This window comes from Anabrus simplex, chromosome 1, assembly GCF_040414725.1.
Source record: "Anabrus simplex isolate iqAnaSimp1 chromosome 1, ASM4041472v1, whole genome shotgun sequence".
NCBI classification, from domain to species: domain Eukaryota; kingdom Metazoa; phylum Arthropoda; class Insecta; order Orthoptera; family Tettigoniidae; genus Anabrus; species Anabrus simplex.
Window position 1 is genome coordinate 456,286,663 of NC_090265.1, and position 25,414 is coordinate 456,312,076.

Sequence of the window (25,414 nt, forward strand, 5' to 3'; positions counted from 1 at the left end):
TTTGCTTTACTATATTTTTAATTTTTGTTACCGGTACTACTAAACAAAGCAATCAAAACTTCAGCACCTTAGAATAACACTGCTTTTAATGCAGATACTGAGAAATGGAATGAGGGGAAAGTATTTATTCTACTCTAATGTACCAGTACTTGAAAACATGCTCAAATGAGACTCTCTCTATGCTTCAGTTACTGACAGAAAAAGGCAAAAGATGCCCTGTAACAGTATCAGTTAATACCATGGGCATGAATAAGGAGAAGTGGGTCCATCTAATGAAAAAAGTGAAATGAAATGGCGTATGACTTTTAGTGCTGGGAGTGTCCGAGGACAAGTTCGGCTCGCCAAATGCGGGTCTTTTGATTTGACGACCGTAGGCGACTTGCACGTCATGACGAGGATGAAATGATGACAACACATACACGCATCCCCCGTGGCAGTGAAATTAACCAATTATGGTTAAAATTGCCGACCCTTCCGGGAATCGAACCCGGGACCCCTGTGACCAAAGGCCAGCAACTATTTAGCCATGGAGCCGGACAGGTCCATCTAATGACGTACCTCTACTGTTAGATAAGGGTTTTCGTCCTTCAAGAACACAATTTTATGGCTATTTACTCTCCTATTTAAATGGGAACAGACCTCATGGCTGAACAGAACGTCTTCACCATGAAGTTCTTTTTTTTGTGTGTGTGCTATTTTGCCTAACGTCGCACCGACACATATATGTCTTATGTCGACGATGGGATAGGAAAGGTCTAGGAAGTGGAAGGAAGCAGCCGTGGCCTTAATTAAAGTACAGCCCATGCATTTGCCTGGTGTGAAAATGGGAAACCACGGAAAACCATCTTCAGGGCTGCCGACAGTGGGGCTCGAACCCACTATCTCCCGATTACTGGATACTGGCCGCACTTAAGCGACTGCAGCTATCGAGCTCGGTCCATGAAGTTCTGGCACAAAATGTGTGCACATGCACATCACCCATCCTAGGTTTGTCCATACCTCCTATGGCATAGTGTATGTTGAGTAATGTAGCCTTATTTTCTTTTGTGGATTTTTGTTTATTTGTGGTCTCAGTTGTTGCATGGGGGAGAGCTGGATATGAAGCAGACAATTTTATATGAGCTTGTTTTCAAGCACATTGATAGAATAAATAAATGCTGGACCGAGTGGCCTAGACAGTTGAGGCGCTGGTCTTCTGACCCCAACTTGGCAGGTTCGATCCTGACTCAGTCCGGTGGTATTTGCAGGTGCTCAAATACGTCAGCCTCGTTTTGGGAGATTTACTGCCACGTGAAATAACTCCTGCAGGGCTAAATTCCAGCACCTTGGAATCTCCAAAAACCATGAAAGTAGTTAGTGGGATGTAAAAGAATTATTATTATTATTAATAGAATGAACAACCACATGTTTTCAGCAACTTCTCCACTTTCCATTTTTCACTATCTACACTGGTAGTATCAGTGTTGTACTATGGTGGCAGACTTTTGAATCACTCTGTATATGTATGTAGGGGCTGCCTGGACAAGGCAGTAAAGGTGAACTCGGTTCGCCCAGAAGGACGTGGGTTCGAATCCCCGTCAGGAAGTCGTAAAATTTAAGAAAATAGATTTCCACTTCCGGAGGTGCATATGGTCCTGAGGTTCACTCAGCCTACACAAAAAATGAATACCAGGTTAATTCCTGGGGGCAAAGGTGGCCGGGCGTAAAGCTAACCACTCTACCTCACAAGTGCCAAGGTTGCGGATAGTGGAAGTCTTTACCTTCCATCCCTCCAAGGGCCTGTACGGAGATGACTTTGCTTTGCTTTTGTATATGTATGTGTGGCTGATCTGAAGGTGGTCACAGTCTGTGCAACTCATATGTGGTCTATTCTCAATCTCATCCTTATGGAATACATAAGTTTCTTTAAAATAACAGGTGGTACTCACCAGCAGGGTCAGTAACTCCCCATCCTGTTGCTGTCAGAACAGTTCCTTTACGAACATCTTTGTCATAAAGGCAAGCAGGTAAAACATCATTTGTATAGTTCACTGACTCTTTTAACATCAATAATGCAATGTCATTATATTGTTCAGGTTCAGTTTTAAACTCTGGATGTATTATTACATCTGAGACTTGATGGATTTGTATGCTTTCCATCTTCTTAATTTTGTTTATATCAATACTATCGGCGTCTGCTGGATAGCGCAATCCTCCTAAATATACTCGAAGAGTGCTCCTGTAAACAAAACAACAAAAGACATTAGTCTGCACTAAGATCCTGAGAATTAAATTAAAGTATAATTTCATGCAACAATTGTTTCATTTTAGGGGCTTAGGGCATCAAGGTCACTAGCCCCATGTGTGTGTATGTGTGCGCGCGTGCACCACCTTGGAATTTTGTTGAGTTTAAATTAAATGCTATGAAACCATTTTAAGCATAATCGATGGTGGAGTCTGAATTGATCTGCATCTCTCATCCAAGGATAGTTTCCACCTTCGTAGAGAAGTAATGTAATGTTTGAAATTGTAAGTAATGAAATATTAATCAGATTATCTTCCTATGTCCATCTCTGTAACATAACAGTTAGCTTTATTAGCTGCTGTCCTTGGATGTCCAGGTTCAATTCCTGTACTGTCAGAGATTGAAGAATGACAGAGCAAATGGTGTATGGTTAAAAAGGTAAAAAAAAAAAAAAAAAAGGTAAATGCAGCTCACTTCCATTGCGCATATGCCTCATAAGAGCTGCACCATCTTGATGATAAGAGGGCACAAGTTTACGTATTTTTTTATTCTACTGATTTTATCTGATCCAAGATGTTCAATGTTTCAAGAATAACTGATTTTCCAAATATCATTCTCAGGGTAACACATATTGTCTTCTTCAATCAATCAATCAATCAATAAATCAATCAATCAATCAATCGATCAATCAATCAATCAATCAATCAATCAATCAATCAATCAATCAATCAATACTGATTTGCATTTAGGGCAGTCGACCAGGTGGCAGATTCTCTATCTGTTGTTTTCCTAGCCTCTTCCTAAATGATTTCAAAGAAATTGGAAATTTATTGAACGTCTCCCTTGGTAAGATATTCCAATCCCTAACTCCCCTTCCTATAAATGAGTATTTGGCCCAATTTGTCCTCTTGAATTCCAACTTTATCTTCATATTGTGATCTTTCCTACTTTTATAAACGCCATTCAAACTTATTCGTCTACTAATGTCATTCCACGCCATCTCTCCGCTGACAGCTTGGAACATACCACTTAGTCGAGCAGCTCTTCTTCTTTCAATTCCTCCCAACCCAAACTTTGCAATATTTTTGTAACGCTACTCTTTTGTCGGAAATCACCCAGAACAAATCGAGCTGCTTTTCTTTGGATTTTTCCAGTTCTTGAATCAGGTAATCAGGTACTACCTAATGATGAATAACATTGCTTATTGGTTATTGCTTTACTAGAGCACTCTTTGAAGGGAAACATTCATAACATTGACTGACTTTTGCAACATGTCATAGTAACCAGAGTGGCCACTACAAACAGGCAATTCATTTATTGCCAGAATCAAAGTTTGTTCCAATTTTTCATGAAATCATATTGTTGTGTTTCTTTCCTTAGCTACTAAATGCTATTTCCTATCCTGGATATTGAAAAAATACAGCATTGGTCTTCAGCACATTCTCTCATTTTGTTTACAATAGTTTAATACTTGTTAGAGAGAGAAAATCCACAATGTTTCATCTTATTAATTCACAAAGACAATAAGAAATTGAAATACATTTAATTAATTTTCATTTTAAAAATGTTGCAATATTCATCATTTTTGGGCAGCTACCCCCAATGGATTGATGATTCTCTGATAAATATTTTTGATTTAACAAGTTCCCATAGCATCACTGAAGTAAAATTTTATTCTCAAATTGGAACTAATTTTAGTACCATGCTTTTTATGATAGATGAAAAAAATTCTGAATATGACAGTATATTTTGTTGGTCAAATAGAGGTTATATTATTGCCAGTGTTGTAATAAAGTATTTCTTTAAATGATAGCCCACACTTCACCTGAAACTATCATAGTTTTTCTCACAGAGAAACATTTTTCTGGAAACACATTTCAAAACATTGCTCACCACCACTACTAATTGAACTTGAATGGTTGTTGGTTAAGCCTTGAAAACCCAGGATTTTGAATATTAACCTTACTTCAGCAGATGACATTTTAAGGTATTTAAATGAAATAGTTTAAGGATTTCTTGAAATAAAATTTGTGATATCCCAATATTTCTAGACTCTCTTAGTTGTATTTTGTTGAACTTATGCTCATTATTAATTATTATTATTATTATTATTATTATTATTATTATTATTATTATTATTATTACCACCACAACGGTAGAAGGTAGCAAAAAGTGGCAGAGCCGATGATGACCGCAAGAGAAAATGTTAATTTTGACTCTGTTTCCTAATCTTTGTTGTTTCTTTCATTTCTTTTTTGTTAACTCAAGAATAACAAAATAACAAAGGGATTTACATCTGCAAAACAATAACGATCGGCTCACTGAGATTCGAAGTCACTGGGGGAAATAAGCTCCCAAATGTACTTAAATCTTTTAGTCTTTACAAGAATAGACACCCTTTTAATTGTTCAAAGGACCGGGCGAGTTGGTCATGTGGTCAGAGGCGCCCGGCTGTGAGTTTGCATCCGGGAGACAGTGAGTTCAAATCCCACTGTTGGCAGCCCTGAAGATTTTCAGCCCTGTGTCGATGTGACGTAAAGCCACTAGCAAAAGAAAAAAAAAAATTGTTCATAGGGAGAACGAGCTCCCAAATTTTCAATACCTTTGAATGCTTACAAGATCAGAATCTGTTTAGTTAATACTCCATGGGGAGAACAAACTCCCAACTTCAGGACTTTACAAACCTAATATCGAAATCAAGGGACCTTCTTGACTTATTCCCAGAGGGGAAAGAGAAACATTCAAGGCTTAGGAGCCTGTACCTGAAATACCACACTTGATGCTCACTGCCTTTATTCCAGAGGTAAACAACAAAATATAAAGTCGGATCAGAAGGACCCAGACCAAAACAGGAGCAAAAGCTCTTACTACTAGGCGAACAGAAAATTAATTTAAATATTCAACAGCAAAATAGGCCAATCACAAAGAAAAGGGAATAATAATAATAATAATAATAATAATAATAATAATAATAATAATAATAATAATAATAATGGCGTATGGCCTCCGGAGAGGCCTGGTGCGGGTCTTTTTCTCGTAGACGGCCTATTAGACCTGCATGTCTGTGAAGATGGGGGCCCTACCTAGGATGATTTCTAATGCTGAATACGCCACACACACCCAGCCCCCGGGCCATTGGAATTAACCAATTAAAGTTAAAATCCCCGACCCGGCCGGGAATTGAACCCGGGACCCTCTGAACCGAAGGCCAGTACACTGACCATTCAACCAACGAGTCTGACAGAAAAGGGAATGCTGAACCCACTCAAGCAATCCCATCATATGATCATAATATTACCTAATTGGGCAGAAGGCCTGGTGACACAGTGGATATTCCATACTACTTTGTGACTAAGAAGGGGGGAAATTAATGACCAAAAACACAAGAAAGGGAAATTTAAATTTTGAAAAGGCTAGTCACAAGAAATCAAAATTGAACAAGGGAAACGAAGATCCACATTTGTGCTTCCTTCTGACATGGCACCCACTCAGGTGGTTACATTTATGCCTTGAAAACCTAGGAACCATACATTGTAGAAATCTAAATCAAGTCACAAAACTCTACATTAAAATAAATAGAAATGGCACTCTAACCTCTAACCATTACATTTCCTCACTAAAGAGTTTTTTTTATTTTTTTTATTTTTACAATTTGCCTTATGTCGCACCGACACAGACAGGTCTTATGGGGACGATAGTAGAGGGCTAGGAATGGGAAGGAAGTGGCCATGGCCTTAACTTGGTCTACCTATGCTTCTTTTACCCTGCTTGTCTGAGTCTATTCTTCTTCTTTTTCTACTGCTTTTCGCATATCTGTGGGGTCGCGGGTGCACATATGTGGATTTGGCCCTGTTTTATGGCCGGATGCCCTTCCTGATGCCAACCCTATATGGAGGGATGTAATCACTATTACGTATTTCTATGGTGGTTGGTAGTGTAGTGTGTTGTCTGAATATGAGGAGGAAAGTCAAACACAAATACCCAGTCCCTGGGCCAGAAGAATTAATCAAAGGTGATTAAAATCCCCAACGCAGCTGGGAATCGAACCCGGGACCCTCTGAATCAAAGGCCTAAATGCTGACTATTCAGCCAGTGAGTCGGACCCTTGTCTGATTATTTTCCTAGAAAACCTATGCTCTCTATTCACCTCACATGACCTCACTAATTAAGCTAATTTATTTGCATAGCTTCATTTATCAAAATATATTCCTAACTTAGCCTTTATCTGAGTACCCTCCTGTTATTGTTTCCACCAGTGGCATATAACTGAGGGCTACCAAGGCTATCAGTGAAGCCCAAACCTCAATTGAGAATGATGTGGAAGTCTATAGAACATTATAATGTAAGCATCTGACACATTGTTTCATTTACAAAACTTGAAAGCAGTGAGACAAAACGTCGCATGTATTTCTGAGAGCAAGGCATTGGAGACTGATATTGCAGCCCAGACTCTCGTCCCTCTCCCCTCGACTCATCCCGTGCGGCTTGCTGCTGTATATCGGATAGGAGCGGGGAACGGGGGGGAATAGGTGACCTAGAATTTGGTCCGTCAGATCGCCACTGCTAACCTCATATTTTTAAATTATATAGATCACAGAGTGCTGGTATTTCACTCCTGGTTACTTCTACACCCTTGTAGGAAGACACTGCAGGGCTGCTGTTATAGGAACAATATAGTTTTCTTTTTATTCGTAGATCTGCTAAAATGAAATGCAATTTTTCAGGTCTAGTGTTCTCTTTTGTTAGTTGGAATCGATCGGGTGATCATGGATCAGACTCCACCACTGATCTCCCGAGAACGCTAATAAACAGTGAACGATTGGTACGACTGTTGTAAAATTCAACATAAAAAAAATAAATAATAATAATGGTTCATGACATCTGTATAGGCTTGGTGGTGACCTAATAAAGGAAAAATCAATGGTGAAGACGTCACAAACACCCATTCCCCAAGCCAGGCGAATTAACAGTATGAAGGGGTTGATTATGAAAATTGAACCGGGGCCATTGGATCAAAGGCAAGCATTCTATCCATTTAGCGATAAAGCCGGACTTTAATTTGCTAAACCTTAGGCTACCATCTCTCCTGATCAGGTGTTGAGTATTGACAGTAGCAGCGGCCAGGGCAGTAGCTTGTGAAGCAACCTTTAAAACACAGAAGGCTACTCCCTTGGTTATTGGCTGCAGCTCAAAACGCTTAAGGCTTGACCTTCACTAAACGAACCATCAAAAAGGGGTAACCTAAGTCTAGTGGTAGCCCACATCTTGATCCCAGCATACGCCACTGGTTCTCACCTGTTTTTACCAACAATCATTCTTGCTAATTTCATGTTTGTGACTTCTAACTTACGAATAAGATATCCTGGATCCACCCAGCTTTTACTTCCGTACAGAGAAGTTGGCCTGAAAACAGATCAATGTAAAGATAGTTTTAGAGAAATCTCTTCTTTCTCACAGAATACCATTGACTGCAGCTGTGAACCCACTGCATTAGCTTTGCTATACAATTTTGTATTACCTACCTGGCATTCAGTCCTCTTAGGTTTTTTCCCTACTGACGTCACTTTAGTCTTGGAAATGCTAATTTTCATATCATACTCACTGCACTTGTTTTAAAGCTCCAAGATATTAGATTGCAAGCTTTGAGGACAGTCCCCCATTAAGTCCAAGTCGTCTGTATAGGCCAAAATATTTGCAATATTTTCACCCAGTGGAATCAATCAATCAATCAATATTGATCTGCAATTAGGGCAGTCGCCCAGGTGGCAGATTCCCTATCTGTTGCCTTCCTACCCTTTTCCTAAATGATTTCAAAGAAATTGGAAATTTATTGAACGTCTCCCTTGGTAAGTTATTCCAAACACTAACTTCCCTTCCTATAAATGAATATTTGCCCCAGTTTGTCCTCTTGAATTCCAACTTTATCTTCATATTGTGATCTTTCCTACTTTTATAAACGCCACTCAAACTTATTCGTCTACTAATGTCATTCCATGCCATCTCTCCGCTGACAGCTCGGAACATACCACTTAGTCGAGCAGCTCTTCTTCTTTCTCTCAATTCTTCCCAACCCAAACTTTGCAACATTTTTGTAACGCTACTCTTTTGTCGGAAATCACCCAGAACAAATCGAGCTGCTTTTCTTTGGATTTTTTCCAGTTCTGGAATCAGGTAATCCTGGTGAGGGTCCCATACACTGGGACCATACTCTAGTTGGGGTCTTACCAGGGACTTATGTGCCCTCTCCTTTACATCCTTACTACAACCCCTAAATACTCTCATAACTATGTGCAGAGATCTGTACCCTTTATTTACAATCCCATTTATGTGAGTACCCCAATGAAGATCTTTCCTTATATTAACACCTAGATACTTACAATGATCCCCAAAAGGAACTTTCACCCCATCAATGCAGTAATTAAAACTGAGAGGACTTTTCCTATTTGTGAAACTTACAACCTGACTTTTAACGCCGTTTATCAACATACCATTGCCTGCTGTCCATTTCACAACATTTTCGAGGTCACGTTGCAGTTGCTCACAATCTTGTAACTCATTTATCACTCTATAGAGAATAACATCATCCGCAAAAAGCCTTACCTCCGATTCCACTCCTTTAGTCATATCATTTATATATATAAGAAAATATAAAGGTCCGATAATACTGCCTTGAGGAATTCCCCTTTTAATTATTACAGGGTCAGATAAAGCTTCACCTACTCTAATTCTCTGAGATCTATTTTCTAGAAATATAGCAACCCATTCAGTTACTCTTTTGTCTAGCCCAATTGAACTCATTTTTGCCAGTAGTCTCCCATGATCCACCCTATCAAATGCTTTAGACGGGTCAATCACGTTACAGTCCATTTGACCTCCAGAATCCAAGATATCTGCTATATCTTGCTGAAATCCTACAAGTTGAGCTAATACCGAATTGCCTTCTATCGAACCAGTTACTCATTTCACTAACATGTCTAATATAATCAGAAAGAATGCCTTCCCAAAGCTTACATACAATGCATGTCAAACTTACTGGCCTGTAATTTTCAGCTTTATGTCTATCACCCTTTCCTTTATACACAGGGGCTACAATAGCAACTCTCCATTCATCTGGTATAGCTCCTCCGACCAAACAATAATCAAATAAGTACTTCAGATCTGGTACTATATCCCAACCCATTGTCTTTAGTATATCTCCAGAAATCTGATCAATTCCAGCAGCTTTTCTAGTTTTCAACTTTTGTATCTAATTGTAAATGTCATGCCTTCTTTGCTAGATTCAATTTCCTAGTAAGTTCCTTCAATTTCTCCTTACTTCCACAGCCATTTCTAACATTTTTCTTTCCAATCAGCACCTCTTTCTTAGTCTCTTTATTTCTCTATTATAATAAGGTGGGTCTTTACCATTCCTTACCACCCTTAAAGGTACAAACCTGTTTTCACACTCCTCAACAATTTCTTTAAACCCATCCCAGAGTCTGTTTACATTTTTATTTACCGTTTTCCACCGATCATAGTTACTTTTTAGAAACTGCCTCATGCCTGCTTTATCAGCCATATGGTACGGCCTAATAGTCCTACTTTTAAGACCTTCCTTTCTATCACATTTATTTTTAACTACCACAAAATCATGATCACGAATACCACCTATTCAGTTTCCCTCTAGAGCTCATCTGGTTTTATCAGCACCACATCCAGGATATTTTTCCGTCTGGTTGGTTCCATCACTTTCTGAATCAGCTGTCCTTCCCATATTAACTTATTCGCCATTTGTTGGTCATGTTTCCTGTCGTTCGCATTTCCTTCCCAATTGACATCTGGCAAATTCAGATCTCCCGCTACGATCACATTTCTTTCCATGTCGTTTCCCACATAGCTGACTATCCTATCAAATAATTCCGAATCCGCATCAGTGTTACCCTTTCCCGATCTGTATACTCCAAATATATCAAGTTGCCTATTATCTTTAGAAATGTGCCTTACACCTAGAATTTCATGTGTCTCATCTTTAACTTTTTCGTAGCTTACAAATTCTTCTTTCATCAGAATGAACACTCCCCTTGCCACCATTCCTATCCTATCTCTACGATACACACTCCAGTGCCGTGAGAAAATTTCTGCATCCATTATATCATTTCTCAGCCATGATTCAACTCCTAATACAATATCTGAATCCCTGACCACTGTTTTATACCTTTCAGTAAATGATCCTTGTAAACTGTGAATAATAATGGTGACAGATTACAGCCTTGTCTAACTCCTGTAACATCTTTGAACCAAGTTGAGTTCTTACTGTGGCCTGATGGTCCACATAAATGCTTTTGATTCCCTGTAACAGTCCACCCCTAATACTATAATTCCTCAATGCAGATAACATCTTTTCCCATGGTACTTTTATCATGTGGCTTCTCTTGATCTTCAAAACATAAATTGTTGTTATTGTTGGTAATACTCAGTACTTACTTAATCTCCTTGGATGAAGGGAAGCAGTGGGCAGCACTCAGGACAAATCTCTCACTGATCAGAGAACCTCCACATCTTTTCTCGTGGCCTTTACTTTTGTAAGTTATTAGAGCCTAGGAAAAAGCAAACATACAGAATTTCCTGTTAATTCTATTTTGTTTTTTCTATTTTCTATGCTGCTTTTGCTTTGTTTTGGAATTAAAAATAATGCAGATATCCTTCCCTGTTCCATCTGATTATCACTTTCAACTTTTCCTTCTGGTCTGATAGCTTCTCTGAAATTACAATGAAATATGTATAATTTCTACCCTAATGTCAATAAAGTACAACAAATTCTGCAGAATTGCCTACCACTGTAGTTACAGTTGTAAAAATTCTTGAGCTACTCTTGACAATTCAAAAGTATGTTTTCTGTTAGTTTTCATGATTGTTGAATTTTTCTATGATGCTCAGGTAAGAAAGCTAACCCGAGTGAAATGCATCTCTACAAGGAATAGAATTAGAGTATGGTTCCAGTGCATGGGATCCTCAGCAGGATTACTTGATTTGAGAACTGGGGAAGATCCAAAGGAAATCAGCATGATTTAAAGTAGAGTTACAAAAATGTTGCGAACTTTGGGTTTTGAAGACTTGGGAGTAAGGTGACAAGCTGCTCGACTACGCTGTGCATAAAAATAATTCTATAATAAATAAGACTTTCCGCCTTTTTAATACTATATATTTGCTTAAAGCAGGGTATCTAGTAGTACATGTTTCATTCCTTAGGAACTTATTTCATTGCTTAGGTGAAATTTTTGTACAAAGAATTATAATCTTTGTTTAAAACCATCTTCGATTTTTACCTTAATTATATTTAAGATAAAGCTAATAAGGAAAGGGGAGGAGAAGGGGGCAGTAAGAGGAGAAGGCAAATGGAGGCAGTGGGGTGAGAAAAGGAAGATTAGTTATATTTATCTTCTAACTTAGTTTAAAACTTTCCTAATTACTTGATTAGGTCTTAAAGTTGTTATATTTTAACTCTTTGTTTCTTTTAAAACTGTCTGTTTCTATGTCACCTAATTGTCCTATTTTTTTAAAAAAATTCAAAGACCTTTTCGTATTGATGTTGTATCTCGGCTTTAGAAATGTTCCTCAGCTGGTCTTCTATGTCGGAACAAGATTTGTCGTAAACTAATATGGTAAAATTCTGACGAAAAGCCACTCGCTGCAACAAGACCTCTCCAAGGATGACGACATTCATAACAAGGTTTTGGAACGCTATTTTACAACCTTTAAAATGAAAGTACTCAGCTTCAGAGAGAGATCATTAAACAACAAATACCTAAAAGGTCCAGTTAAAAAGTAACAACTTTAAGACCTAATCAAGTAATTAGGAAAGTTTTAAACTGAGTTAGAAGATACGTATAACTAATCTCTCTTTCCTCACCCCACTGCCCCCATTTACTTTCTCCCTCCCTTTCCCCTTCTCCTCCCCTTTCCTTATTAGTTTTATTTTAAGTATAATTAAGGTACAACTTTAAGATGGGTTTTAATTATTATAATTCTTTGTAAAAAAAATTCACCTAAGCAATGAAGTAAGTAGCTGAGGATGTCCTAAGAAACAAAACATGTACTACTAGATACCTTGCTCTAAGCAAATATATAGCAAAAAGGTGGAAAGACTTATAGAATTCTTTTGATGATGTATTTTGATACGGACTGTGAAGCTGATTACTTGTAAGCTGTGTATTCCAAGCTGTCAGTGGGGAGATGGCAGGATGCCATTAGCAGATGAGTAAGCTTCAATGGAGTTTCTTAAGAGTAGGAAGGATCATAATATGAAGATAAATTTGGAATTCAGGAGGATAAATTGGGGCAAATATTTGTTTATGGGAAGAAAAATTAGGGACGGGAATAATTTATCATGGGAGATGCTTGATAAATTTCCAGCTTCTTTGGAATAATTTTAAGAAAAAGACTAGGTAAACAACTGACAGGGGAATCTGCCACCTGGGTAACAGCTCTCAGATCATGGTGATTGATTGATTGATTGATTTTTTGAGAGCAGCAGCTTTCCATATAAGCATACATAGATAGAATATACATAAAAGAAATACGTGAGTCCAAGATTTTCAGCTACTGCCTTAATCAGTGAAGGATGGTGGTGACAGTCATTGAAAAGTAATGTTTTTTTTTTTGCTAGTGGCTTTATGTCGCACCGACACAGATAGATCTTATGGCGATGATGGGATAGGAAAGGCCTAGGAGTTGGAAGGAAGCCTTAATTAAGGCACAGCCCCAGCATTTGCCTGGTGTGAAAATGGGAAACCACAGAAAAACATCCTCAGGGCTGCCGACAGTGGGATTCGAACCCACTATCTCCCGGATGCAAGTTCACAGCCGCGTGCCTCTAACCGCATGGCCAACTCGCCCGGTAGTAGATGTTGTAGTGAGGTAAAGGGAGGGAAGAGACAGGCAGGACAACAGAATGGAAAAAGAAGTGATTATCTTGTTTTAAGGCCAGATGCTTCCCTAGACCTGAGCACCAGCTTTGTCCAACTTTGTCAGAGGCTGGAAAGAAATGATTGTGTTGATGGACTTTAACCCTCAACTGGTATTATATAATTCTGTAATGTAACTGGAATCATGGGGTCTGTCAGACTCCATAAATTTACTATTCAGTTATACAATATTTTCTTACTTTTTGTTGTTGTTTATTGAGCTTAATTAGTTTAAACATATGCTTTCAAACATGTCACAGCAAAACTTAGGAGAAAAAATTACAAATGCAGAAAAAAAATACTAAAATGAAGCTCCAGAAAAGTGGACCTCCCTATTTTTCTTAAAAATCTAGAAGCAAAAGTTTTAATGCTTACTTTTCTGCTAAGTCAGTCCTGTATAAAGAATGTAGAATTGGAGAAAGAATCACAATTAATGGAAAAGTCAAAGCATAGATTCATATTTTCATGTCCAAATTGATGTGTGCTAGATCATTTTCACCTGTTTCTATGTCCTTTCCATCATTATCATTCGCTTCCTGTTCTGAACCCATTTCATCATTGCTTTCTATCTCGTAATCTGGATCATTATCACTGTCATCTAACATTTCATTAATCATTTCTTTTAAACCAATTTCGAAGTTTGATTGATTTGCTTTCAGGACTCATTGAGAATAACCAGTTTGTGTTTCTGCATTATCAATCTATTCTAATTTTGAGATGGACTTGATAGTGGCTCCATATTGTATGAATTAACTACAAATTACAGTAAGTAATAAAATATTATATTAAAAATTATTAACCAGAATAAACCCAAAATATTGATTAACAGAACTCACAAACGATAGTCGCATAACTGGTATCATACGTCTGAGAGATGGCACAGCAAACTTACCGTGCTCTTACTGAAGGTCAAGCAGAGTGAACGGTATGCCACTTTTACTGCATGGAGCAATGCTCTAACTCAGGGCCTCTCAAACGCCCAAAATCTCATGCGTGCAATGCAAGGCGCAGGGGCTCTGTGTACTGTGCATCAGTCCAACTCGGATGGTGTAGTGCGCTGAGAGCGACGAAGCATTCGGTGATAGACAGCTTGTTTATCAGTGAAACAGATAAGCGCAAGACAACAACATAATAATAGAGCAGCCCGTTTTGAAGAAAGCAAAGACTTCCGAAAGACCATTTCAATCGAACTGGGAACTTTGATATTTTTTCTCTCAGTCGTGACAATAAAGGCAAATGCTTAATCCGTGGGACAATAATTGTGATCATCAAAATGATCTATTTTTCAATACAAAGGTTTTGATCAAATTCTATGAGAAATTTTCGAAGGAAGATTTTCCTAAGCTGCACCGAGAAGCAGCTAAGGTTATTTCTATGTTTGGTTCCACATGCATATGTGAAAGTTATTTTCTCCTGTTTTGACTTGTACAAAAACTAGATCGCGTGTGAGTAGGCCGATTTCTGATAGTAATTTAAAGAAGGCTATCAGAATTGCTGTCAGTCGATCCCTGGTTCCAGACATAAATGGCATCATTGCACAGATGAAGGAAAAGAAGAGCTAAAGAAGATAAATTGTCTGCTCAAACCAAATTGAAAGAAGAGTGTTTTAACACCAGTAATATTGTCCCATACAACAGTGTCTCCGCTCACCGCAAATACAAATTTTGCTGTGAGGGGAGAATCAGCAGGGAGGGCGAAGAAGGCGGAGACAGGTCGAATGGGTGAGACAGGTGTAGGGAAAGTGGAGTGGGAGTTTGCAATCTGGTCAACCTAGTGAATTTGTCTCATGCACCTTGCGCCGTGCACCACACGGGTGCATGCACCCTGAGAGGCTCTGCTCTAACTGAAAGGTACACAAAGGAAGAAAGAAGTAGAATCTTGGAATGAGAGGGGATGGCTGCCCAGAGCAGCCATCACAGATGTATGATACCAGTTGAAGGTTAACTAAAGAACAGTCGTCAATGTGGTTTGATGGATCTGGGTATGAATTGGAAGGGAATTTTTATATGAGTGTAGACACTCATCAGCGACTGCTCATTAAAGTTGTAAAGCATCCTGCTAATCTACTGAGAGCTGTTATTTTTTCTGCTCTGTTTTTTTCCATTAAGTCCAGTGATGTCCTGATATTACACATTTCACTAATCATGTTCATATACACTCACCAGGAAAAAAAAACAAAACATTATGTATTTCAGACAAAATTTAATGTTAGTCCATTTGAAACCTGGGAAAAATATTGTAGAATCTGGAGGTCAAATGGACTGTATTACTATTAACCTGTCCAAGGCTTTTGATAGGGTAGATTATGGGAGACTGCTCATGAAAATGAGGGCTGTTGACTAGACAAAAGAATGATTGAATTGGTTGTTACGTTTCTAGAAAACAGAACTCAGAAACTTAGAGTAGGTGAAGCATTATCTGATTCAGTAAGGATTAAGAAGGTGGTCCTCACAAAACAGTATTTTTGGACCTCTTTGTTTTCTTATATATATATTATATAAATGATTTCAGTAAAGAACGGGCATCACAGATACGTCTTTTTGCATACTGTATGGAGTAATAAATAATTTACAGGATTGTGAGTGACTGCAAAAATACCATGACAAATTTATGAGATGGATAGCAAATTATGGTGTGATGGCAAACAGGGGGAAAAGTTAGGTTGTAATTTCATCAGAAGGAAAAGTCAGTTTTAATTACTGTGTTGATGGAGTGACAGTAATTCATGGGGATCACTGTAAGTACTTATGTGCCAATATAAGGAAAGATCTTTGCTGGGGTAAGCACATTAATGAGGTTGTTTATAAAGGTTACAGATCTCTTTGTATGGTTACAAGACAATTTAAGGATTGTAGTAAGGATGAAAAGAAGAGGGCATATAAGTCTCTGGTAAGACCCTGATTGGTTTATGGTTCTAGCGTATTGGATCCTCACCAGGATTACTTGTTTCCAGAACTGGAAGATATCCAAAGGAAAGCAGCACGATTTGTTCTAGGTGATTTCCTGCAGACTTTGGGCTGGGAAGACATGGGAGCAAGGAGGTGAACAGCTTGACTACGTGGAATGTTTTGATTTATGCGTTTCATTTCTGTATTGACAGATTACACATGTACAGATAAGAAAGGATTTCCACCTTATCAATACTGTTTATTGTAAGAATTAGCTTACAGTACCGGTTTCGACCCAAATTGGTCATCATCAGCTGAACGTAAATACCTTTACATATATATCAAGCAATAATTGACATTACCCTGTTTAAAGGAAGATGCCGTAAGGAAACACCATATCTAATTGTGTCCAAATTGGACATGTTGAGTGTGAGTTGGTTATGTGTTATGATTTGACTTTCAGGTACATGGGTATAAAACTATCTTCTTCAGGACTATAAATTTGACTGTAAAATCTGTCCTAAGCTTAAATCTAAGTTATATGTACAAATGCAATAAACAACTTTAAAATACACAGAACATATTAAAATACAAAAAAAAAAAAGAGTATGAAACATTTCATGGACTTGATTGTGCGTGTCTTGCGTATATTTTCATTCCCGTTTTAGAGTCCATCGTTGTACATAATCTGGTGCTTGCGATCGTCGATAATGTTGTAGGTCTCTTAAGAAGTCTTATTATTTACTTAAATGATGTCTTCATGTGTATATATGATATAAGCTTAGGATAGATTTTACAGTCAAATGTATAGTCCTGAAGAAGATAGTTTTATACCCATGTACCTGAAAGTCAAATCATAACACATAACCAACTCACGCTCAACATGCCCAATTTGGACACAATAAGATATGGTGTTTCCTTACGGCACCTTCCTTTAGACAGGGTAATGCCAATTATTGCTTGATATATATGAAGGGGTTAAAGTCAAAGTGGTGTAAGTCAATTTTCGGTAGAAGTTGACTTAGGCACAGAAAGGCGATGTAGAAATAAAAAACTGTTCATAGAAAAAGTGGAGTAAGTCAGAGCTTCACTCATTTCGTCGTTAGATGGCAGCACAAGTTAGACTGGTAATGGATCATCTGTTTTGCTGATAACTGAAGTGGTGTGAGTCAGACTTACACCAGTGTGGTTGTAATTGTTCCGCGATTTTCATCGAGTGTTGAATGCATGCGTGAATACTCAAAGAAACGATGGATTCTGAAATAAGTTTAAGTGATCCGTTGGATGAGCTGGAGTCCAGTGATGAATGGGAGCGTGAACAAGGAGAAAACACATCAGAAACAGATGATGGTAAGTACTATTCACCTTCTAACCTCTCAGTTACTCACCTACTAACCTATTTTGTTGCAACGTTTTTAGCAAGTACTTACATTAGATTATGCCTTAGGTCCTTTTGGTCTACTATTCCCTGAATAATACACCTTTGTAATCGGTTCGGAAAAAAAGAAAGGAAAAATGGAGAAAAATGCATGAAGAGTGATGTTTTTAGTGAATTTTCTGTGATTATTGAAAATGGTCGTGTTGAGTATCGTTTTTCACGTAATTTTGAATGCTGAATCGAAGCTTCCCCTGCAGTTTTTTATTTCGGTAGTAAGTGTAACAAGATGTTTGTTGTTTCAGAATCAGAAGGAGATGAAGAGGTAGACGGCGGACGCCAGCGCAACCATTCCAGCGAATTTCCTACTGCTGGAACTTCTGAGAATCGAGAAAACGCTCACCCGAGAACGAGGAAAAGACAAAAACACGAAAGTAAAGCTCAAAAGCGAAAGCGAGCACGAAATTCAGGGCTCCCGTACGTGTCCTCTAGAGGAAAAGAAGTGGCCGGTAAGCTGTATCAGAACTTTGATTGTAAATGTAAAAAAAAGTGTGTGGAGAACGTACCTGAAGTGGCGAGGCGAGAAATTTTCGACACCTTTTGGAAGCTAAGCAGTTTTTCTGAACAAAACGTATTTTTATGTGGTTTGATTGTGCAACAGAAACCTAATGTAAGACGCCCACGAAATTCAACGAGAAATGCAAAGTCTGTTTCAAACAGCTTCAGATTCCAAGTCAGAGGCAATAGCGTTACTGTGTGCAAGCGTTTTTTCTTACAAACACTCCAAGTTTCGGATGGGCGAATGACAAGGGCAATACAAAAAGTACGAGAGGGTCAACAACCAGGAAGTGATGGCCGAGGACGCCATCCCCCCAAAAATAAAACACCGGAGGCTGCCATGAATGGTGTGCGTGACCACATAGCATCTTTCCCATCGTATCAATCGCACTACAGTAGATCAGAGAACCCTAACAGGAAATACCTTCCTCCTGACATGAATGTACGTACAATGTATGAACTGTACAAAGAAAAGTGCACGGAAAAAGGTGATATTCCTGTTTCTGAAGCCATCTACCGTCGAACCTTTAGCAATGAGTTCAACTTGCATTTCCACCGGCCTCTTAAAGATACGTGCACCAGATGCGATGTGCTTGACAAGAAGATTGAAGTGTGTGAAGATGAAGACGAATCTACAAAGCTGAAGGCTGAAAAAGAATTACACCTCAGAAATGCCGAAAAGGTGAGAGAGGCTAGAGATCGGGACAAAGTGAAAGCACGGGAAGACGAATCTTTCTATGGTCTGACATTCGACCTCGAAAAGGCTTTGCCATTTCCTGTTTTGACGACGTCCGTGGCTTACTATAAGCGGAATATGTATTGTTATAACCTTGGCTGCCATGAACTTGGAACAGGTTTAGGCTTCATGTTCTGCTGGGATGAAACGATCGCTTCTCGTGGGTCTCAAGAGATTGGTTCCTGTATCGTCAAACATCTTGCAGCAAGAGCGTCATCTGCTAGGCACATAGTGTTGTACAGTGACGCATGCACGGGCCAAAACCGTAATATTAAGTTTTCCTTGTACCTCATGAAGTACATACAGGGCCCTCAAAGCAATGCAGAAATTATCGATCACAAATTTATGGTAAGTGGCCACTCTTTTCTACCCAACGACGCTGAATTTGGATCAATTGAATCGTACGCAAAGAACAAGTCCATTTATACTGCAGACGACTGGTACAGTATCATAATGAAGTGCCGAAGGAACAATCCATTCATGGTGACGAAAATGAGCCGAGAGGATTTCAAATCTGTTGCAAAGTTGGAAAGTTGTATCACGCGACGAAAGAAAAATGAGAACAACATTGCTGTTAATTGGTTGAAAATTCAATGGATACGAATTTTGAAAGATCAACCTTACACTCTCTTCTACAAAGAAACTGTGAATGAGGATATCCCATTTTCTAAAGTAAATCTAAAGGCAGCAAAGCCCGGTAGGCGACATTCTCTGGCCAACGTTTCTCAAGATGTTTTGTACCCAAGGGGAAGGCCTGTTACCGAGGCTAAAAAGAAAGATATGCTTGATCTTCTGCCATACATTCCACCAGTGAAACATGAATTCTTCGTTTCCCTGCGAACCACTATTGAAGAAGGTGAGGAGCTTGTAGATGTTGGACCTCTGGAAATTGTGGAAACCACATATCCTGATGAAATAAACTGAATCCGTATTGCCATGTTAAAAACATTAAGACTCCATTCGTGATAAAAAATTAAATTGTTTGTATTATTCTTATACTTTGTGTAATGTTCAATAAAAATGTGTTTGAGAAGTGCAAGTCAACTTTACATCATTTTGTTGATGTCCATAGTGGTGTAAGTCTTTGGTTTTAGGTCATACAGTGGTGTATGTCACAGGCTTTGGTAAGGCACAGTGGTGCAAGTGACTTTGGTTAGTGCGTGAGGTACAACTTTTGAGCAAAAAAAATTTCAAATCAAGCCTAATCCCTAAGTTTGGACCTACGTAGTACCTCTAAAACAATACCATCACAAAAACTTGTCTACTGAATTAACTACAATACCTTTCGCATTATGCTCATTTCCTAAAAACGATGATAAAGTGACTTACACCACTATAACTTTAACCCCTTCATATGTAAAGGTATTTATGTTCGGCTGATGATGACCAATTAGGGTCGCACTGGTACTGTAAGCTAATTCTTACAATAAACAGTATTGATAAGGTGGAAATCCTTTTTTATCTGTACATAAGTGGAATGTTCCAAGCTGTCAAAGGAGAAATGGCTTGGACAGGCATTAGTAGATGAATAAGCTTGATTGGAGTTTTTAAAAGTAGAAAAGATCATAATATGAAGATAAAGTTGGAATTCAACAGGACAAATTGGGGGACAAATTAGGGATTGGAATAATTTACTAAGGGTGATGTTTGATAACTCTTTCCAACATTTTTATGTCATTTAAGAAAAGATTAAGTAAACAACTGATAGAGAGAGTCTGCCATGTGGGCAACAGCCCTAAATGCAGATCAGCGGTGATTGATTCCAAAGTTTTATGGAAGCCATTTGCATCCATCCAATAGTATATCTCATCCTTTAGTCACATGTAGGTTTTCTGTAAGGAAATAATATAGAACATATTACTTACCATGTGAGGAAATTCTCCCCTTTTGGCCTCAGTCCCAGAAATTATTAAATCTGTATTTTCCAATTTATTTCGGAAGAACCTGCAAACTGTAAATTGAGATATAATCAGTTACTTGTATCAGAGTAGGTTTGATGCAACTCTTTTTTTTTCTCACTACATGTACAGTGTGTATATTATTGAAAGCATGAAAGAATGAATTGTTGATGTCTGGAATTTCACCATTGTGTATAACTGTGTTTTTTGATGGTGTAGTATGTACAAAACATAAAGTGTTGAAGAAAGTACAATCTTCTTGACAGTGCTTTCTTTAATTTTATCTACACCATCTGCCTGCGGATGTTACACTCTGAAAGGAAAAAAATCAAGTATTACAGTGTATGCAAAAACTTTGATATATTTTCACCTTCTTAACTGCCAATATACGGGGTATAACAATATGGTGTGGCCAGACTTTCAGGACACATTCCTGACACATTGAAGAAGAAAATATGTTAGATGGATATAGGGCCGGAAATGCTTTATTTCTATGTTTCTACTCATTTTCTACAATTCTATATAGTTCATCCGTTATAATCAATCAATCAATCAATCAATCAATCAATCAATCAATCAATCAATCAATCACAACTGATCTGAAGTTAGGACAGTCACCCAGGTGGCAGATTTACTATCAGTTGTTGATCTAGTCTTTTCTTGAATAGCTTAAAAGAATTTGGCATCAACCCACTGTTGCATTGAATCCTGTATGCGCTGATGTAAATGCGACATGATGTTGATGCATGTAGCAATCTTATTACGCATTGAAGATGTCTTGTTGAAAGGTCCCATAAAGACTGATGGTGTGTGACAAAAACTGTAGAGAGAAAATGTGCAGTGAAATGAATATGTCTGAATAAATCCGACTATGGCTGAACTGGCTAGTAGATTGGGCTTACAGGAATTGTGTGACAACAATGGCAAGCAGTTCTTGCTGTACAAGAGACGTGTGATTCACCTTCCTCCTATCACACACAGATGCGTGATCTGCACGGTGATTCTAAACAAATAGCATGTGAACCACAATTAATGTGCTAGATCATGTATGTATGTGGAGCAATTTGCCCACAGTGTGTGACTGGGCTTATCAGTTGGACTGGCACTCCTTTTCAAGTTGCTGTCTGCACAGTTCTACCTAGTTAGTAAATAAGGACTGTTAGAGGAGAAATGATTCTCCATTTAAAAATAAATTCTTGCTCCCCATGGAGGTATAAGGCTGTATACACTGATACATGGCCTAATAAACCAAGAGCTCGGTTCTATTGCTATGAAAGTTTATGCAATTATTTAATATAATGCCTTCCTAATGCATATCATATTTTAAAAAGGGCCTTATAATACTGTATCCAAAAATTTGAACCGTGGAATTCTCAACTTGAGAATGTGAATATCATAATCTATCTTGTGCCACCTGATCTGCTTTCCTAGATTTGCAATGAATTACAGTAGTATGCAATTTAAAGATACTGCTATGTGAGCATGGCACATCTTACATATTTGAATGCACACATAAAATTCTATTTCGTGTACTTCCATTTACCGGAGGGTTCTTACAAAAATCACAACATGCAATGGGCAATTCTTTCAAAGCAAAATAATAGTGATCAATCTAAAATGACATTCTTAATTTTGTGCAAGGTGTTTCAAAATTAGCTTGACTTGGGAAGTGTGGGATAAAGAGTAAACAGGTTAAATACAAGAATATAGAAGAGACAAAGATAAGGATAATTAGGCTACTCAAGATTGAAGGTCTCTCTAAATGGTCCCGTAATTAGTGTTGAAGCCCGCCCTCCTAATAAAGCTTGGAAGCAGAAACAACCATTGTCAGAGGCTAAGAGGAAATAATTGTAGAAGAACTGGAATTATTTAAAGATAGCAGTGTAGGAAGATATGGACTTCATCCTTGTCCCTCTGTGTTTTCATGATTGGTTTTGTCTCTTCTTTCTATTGTTCTCTCTTCCAGTATTGGCCAGTCAATGTGTTCATATTATTATGTGTTCCTATCTTTCTATATTTCATTTAATTTGTTATTTGTTTGTTCATTTACATTACTTAAAAGTTAATTCACTTGCACCTTAACAATAAGTGATAGTTATTAAGAAAGCAAAGTGTTGAACTCCTACCTCCTACAATAATGAAAAGATCCTCTTAAGCAAATTATTTGCATGATATTAGTACCAATAGCAACTTACCTCGAACACTTTTCCTTTCTTGATCACAGCAAACGGCTTCACGAGGGAACATACCACACCAGTTAAGATACTTACGATGCTTTCTCAAACATTTTGCTTCAGGACAATCTTTTAATAAGGTGCACACACCTTTCTTCCCATTAGTGTCTGGAAGTTCACACACACTTCCCACTAAAATGAACAGAGGATCTTGTATGAGTGATGCATAATCTGCCTTTCAAGAAAGTAAACAATTCTTAACCAGCAAACCTTTGGGACCGAGTATGTAATTAGTACATTAAAAGAAAAAAGAGGAACATTAGCCTATTAAGACAGCTGCTGTCCTGCAGATTTTGGAGTACCTAGAGGTCAATATGATGACAACTTCAGCCGTATTTCTTGACTTTCTTGACCGGGCTGCTACCTCTCGTATCAGACAGCATCTCAGTTGGTCTCATGGGGCCGAGCGAACCTTGCTCGAGCCCTCAATTCAGAATTAAAATCCCTGCACTGACCGGAAATTGAACTCGGGGTCTCCATGTCAGAGGCAGGCATGTTATCCTTACACCATTGTTATTCAAACTAAAGCAAGATAGTAGTGATAAATTTAAAGTAGCATTGTTTAATTCCATGGGGAGTGTGGAATAAAGAGAAAGCAGAATAAATACAAGAAAATAAATAAGGCAAAGTTAAATAGGCTACTCAAGATTGAAGATCTATCAAAATGGTCTCACAATGAGTGTACAGTATATTGTTATTCATAAATATTTGCATAACAAAGTCAATGATATTTTAATGATAAGGAATACCATTCTCTCATCATTCACCCATATCCAAAACTCTTCAATATTTTCTGGTAAATGGTGTAACGGACTCTTCACCTCACCGGCAACTACTGTTATCAACCTCGCCACGCACATAACCTTTTTCTACAATTAATATGGACTTACCTTCATCTGGATACACACCGCATTTTCTCTTCAACTGGAATTTACATACTTATGTGGATTTGCACACATCATACCTTGCACGAACTCTGCCTTATCCACCTTTCCGACCGACGATAAACTAACCTCACTTTCGCTGCCTGACGTCATGTGACATCGTCCGCTTTGTCACGCATGCTCCACTAACTTCTGGAATATTCCAGACATATGTCTCATTATTCCACACTATAAATACCCGGCCTTCCTCTGAATGTGTTGAGATGGAATTTGGCCTGTGTGGAGGGAGGAACCTTTAACATCATCTCCGTCTTTAGCGACATGTGCCCTGGACTCTCCATTTTTGGGCAGAACTACTTGGTTCAAGATGAGGTATGACAAACTAAAAATGTCCTTATTGTAAATAATGCTGTGTTGCATTTGGAGCTATTTTATTTGCAAATTTTGACTGGGAGCAGTGCATTTCCAGGCCGAGATTTTACTTGCATTTTCAATTTCAAAGCCTCTATTGACTATCCAGTGACTGTTTGCTTTCAAAATGTGCGTGTGGTATATCCGCAACTCTGCGACTCCTATACACACTTGTGGTTAATGCTTCACCATGTATGTTTTGGTACACTTGGAGACTGTTTCATTATTGTATACAGTGACTTAAGCCAGTAGGACAATCTTTATTTGTGCCTATTTTCGGGTGTTAATTGAAGAGGTGGCAACTTTCACATGACATTAGACTTTGCTTTGTAGACTTCATGTTGGTATACTTCAATCTGGTAACTGCGAACATTCTTTCTTATTCTCGTTGTTCAACATTTTTCTTTAAACTGTATTCATCCCCTTTTCGTCCATCCCTTTCCTCTCCTGGCCCCTTTTCTTATTTGCTTTCATTTTCTTGAATATTTTACTCTTGATGTAACTATTTGTATTAATTCTGGTTGGGAAAATTCCGTATTCGTACTGACTTCTATTCTTCTAATATTGTAAGAGTTTGATTTGATTTTTCTAATATATGTATATTTCCAAATTTTGTCTTGGTTTCTCTTCTATTTTCACCTGTCCCTTATTTCTCCTGCCATTTTCTTTTAGTTTTTTTTTTTAATATTATCTAGCATCGTTTCCACTGCGCTATCTGTGTTTATTCTGGAATGTTTATTTGAAGAACCCTTTTTACCACGGCCTCAATTCTCAATTTGGCATTTTTTTCATCGCGTAAATTTATTCCCTACTGTTTGTAAGCACTCGGTGTCACCGATACTTTGGATTTCCCTTGGCTGGATTTATGAATAAATATATTCATATATGCATATACCCCCATTGAGGGGTTTTACACATGGTAGCAGAGTATAAAGTCGCAGTTTACTACCACTCTAAATCTTCACCCTGTTACTGCCTTAGTTCTTTTGTTTCTTTCTTCTGAGGTTTAGTGGTTTTCCTCGCTAGACTTTGCTTTTCTTTTTGTCATCTCTTTCAACATGGCTTATTTTTCTGATAATTTTTCTCCTTATACTTCAGACACTTCAGACATTTCGTTTGATCCCCATTTCAATTTTTCGGATCCAAATCCTTTTACTAATATGTCTTATAATCCTTTTCTCCCTTGTAATTCTGATCTTACTTCCACGTCTAGTACTCTTACTACTACTGTTTCTTCTAGTTCATCCTCTGAACCTTTACCAA

The 25,414-nt window shown here is 38.1% G+C and overlaps 1 protein-coding gene across 5 annotated transcripts in view; it reads right to left on the bottom strand.

Moving 5' to 3' along the window:
- LOC136867282 (serine protease persephone) overlaps window positions 1–24,062 on the bottom strand; it is a 45,669-nt gene extending 21,607 nt beyond the window's left edge. Inside the window, exons 1-6 of one of the 5 annotated variants that reach the window (XM_068225011.1) lie at window positions 23,747–24,062; window positions 23,159–23,378; window positions 22,818–22,988; window positions 20,590–20,675; window positions 10,688–10,800; window positions 1,929–2,218 (exon numbers count right to left, since the gene is read on the bottom strand). In XM_068225011.1, coding sequence (XP_068081112.1) covers window positions 1,929–2,218; window positions 10,688–10,800; window positions 20,590–20,675; window positions 22,818–22,869 — 541 coding nt within the window. In that variant the 5' untranslated portion in view covers window positions 22,870–22,988; window positions 23,159–23,378; window positions 23,747–24,062. Of the gene's footprint in view, window positions 1–1,928; window positions 2,219–10,687; window positions 10,801–20,589; window positions 20,676–22,817; window positions 22,989–23,158; window positions 23,379–23,605; window positions 23,678–23,746 lie in introns of those variants that run through there. The other 4 variants (XM_068225012.1, XM_068225010.1, XM_068225013.1 and 1 more) reach the window with 4 other exon arrangements.
- Window positions 24,063–25,414: the final 1,352 nt, after the last annotated feature.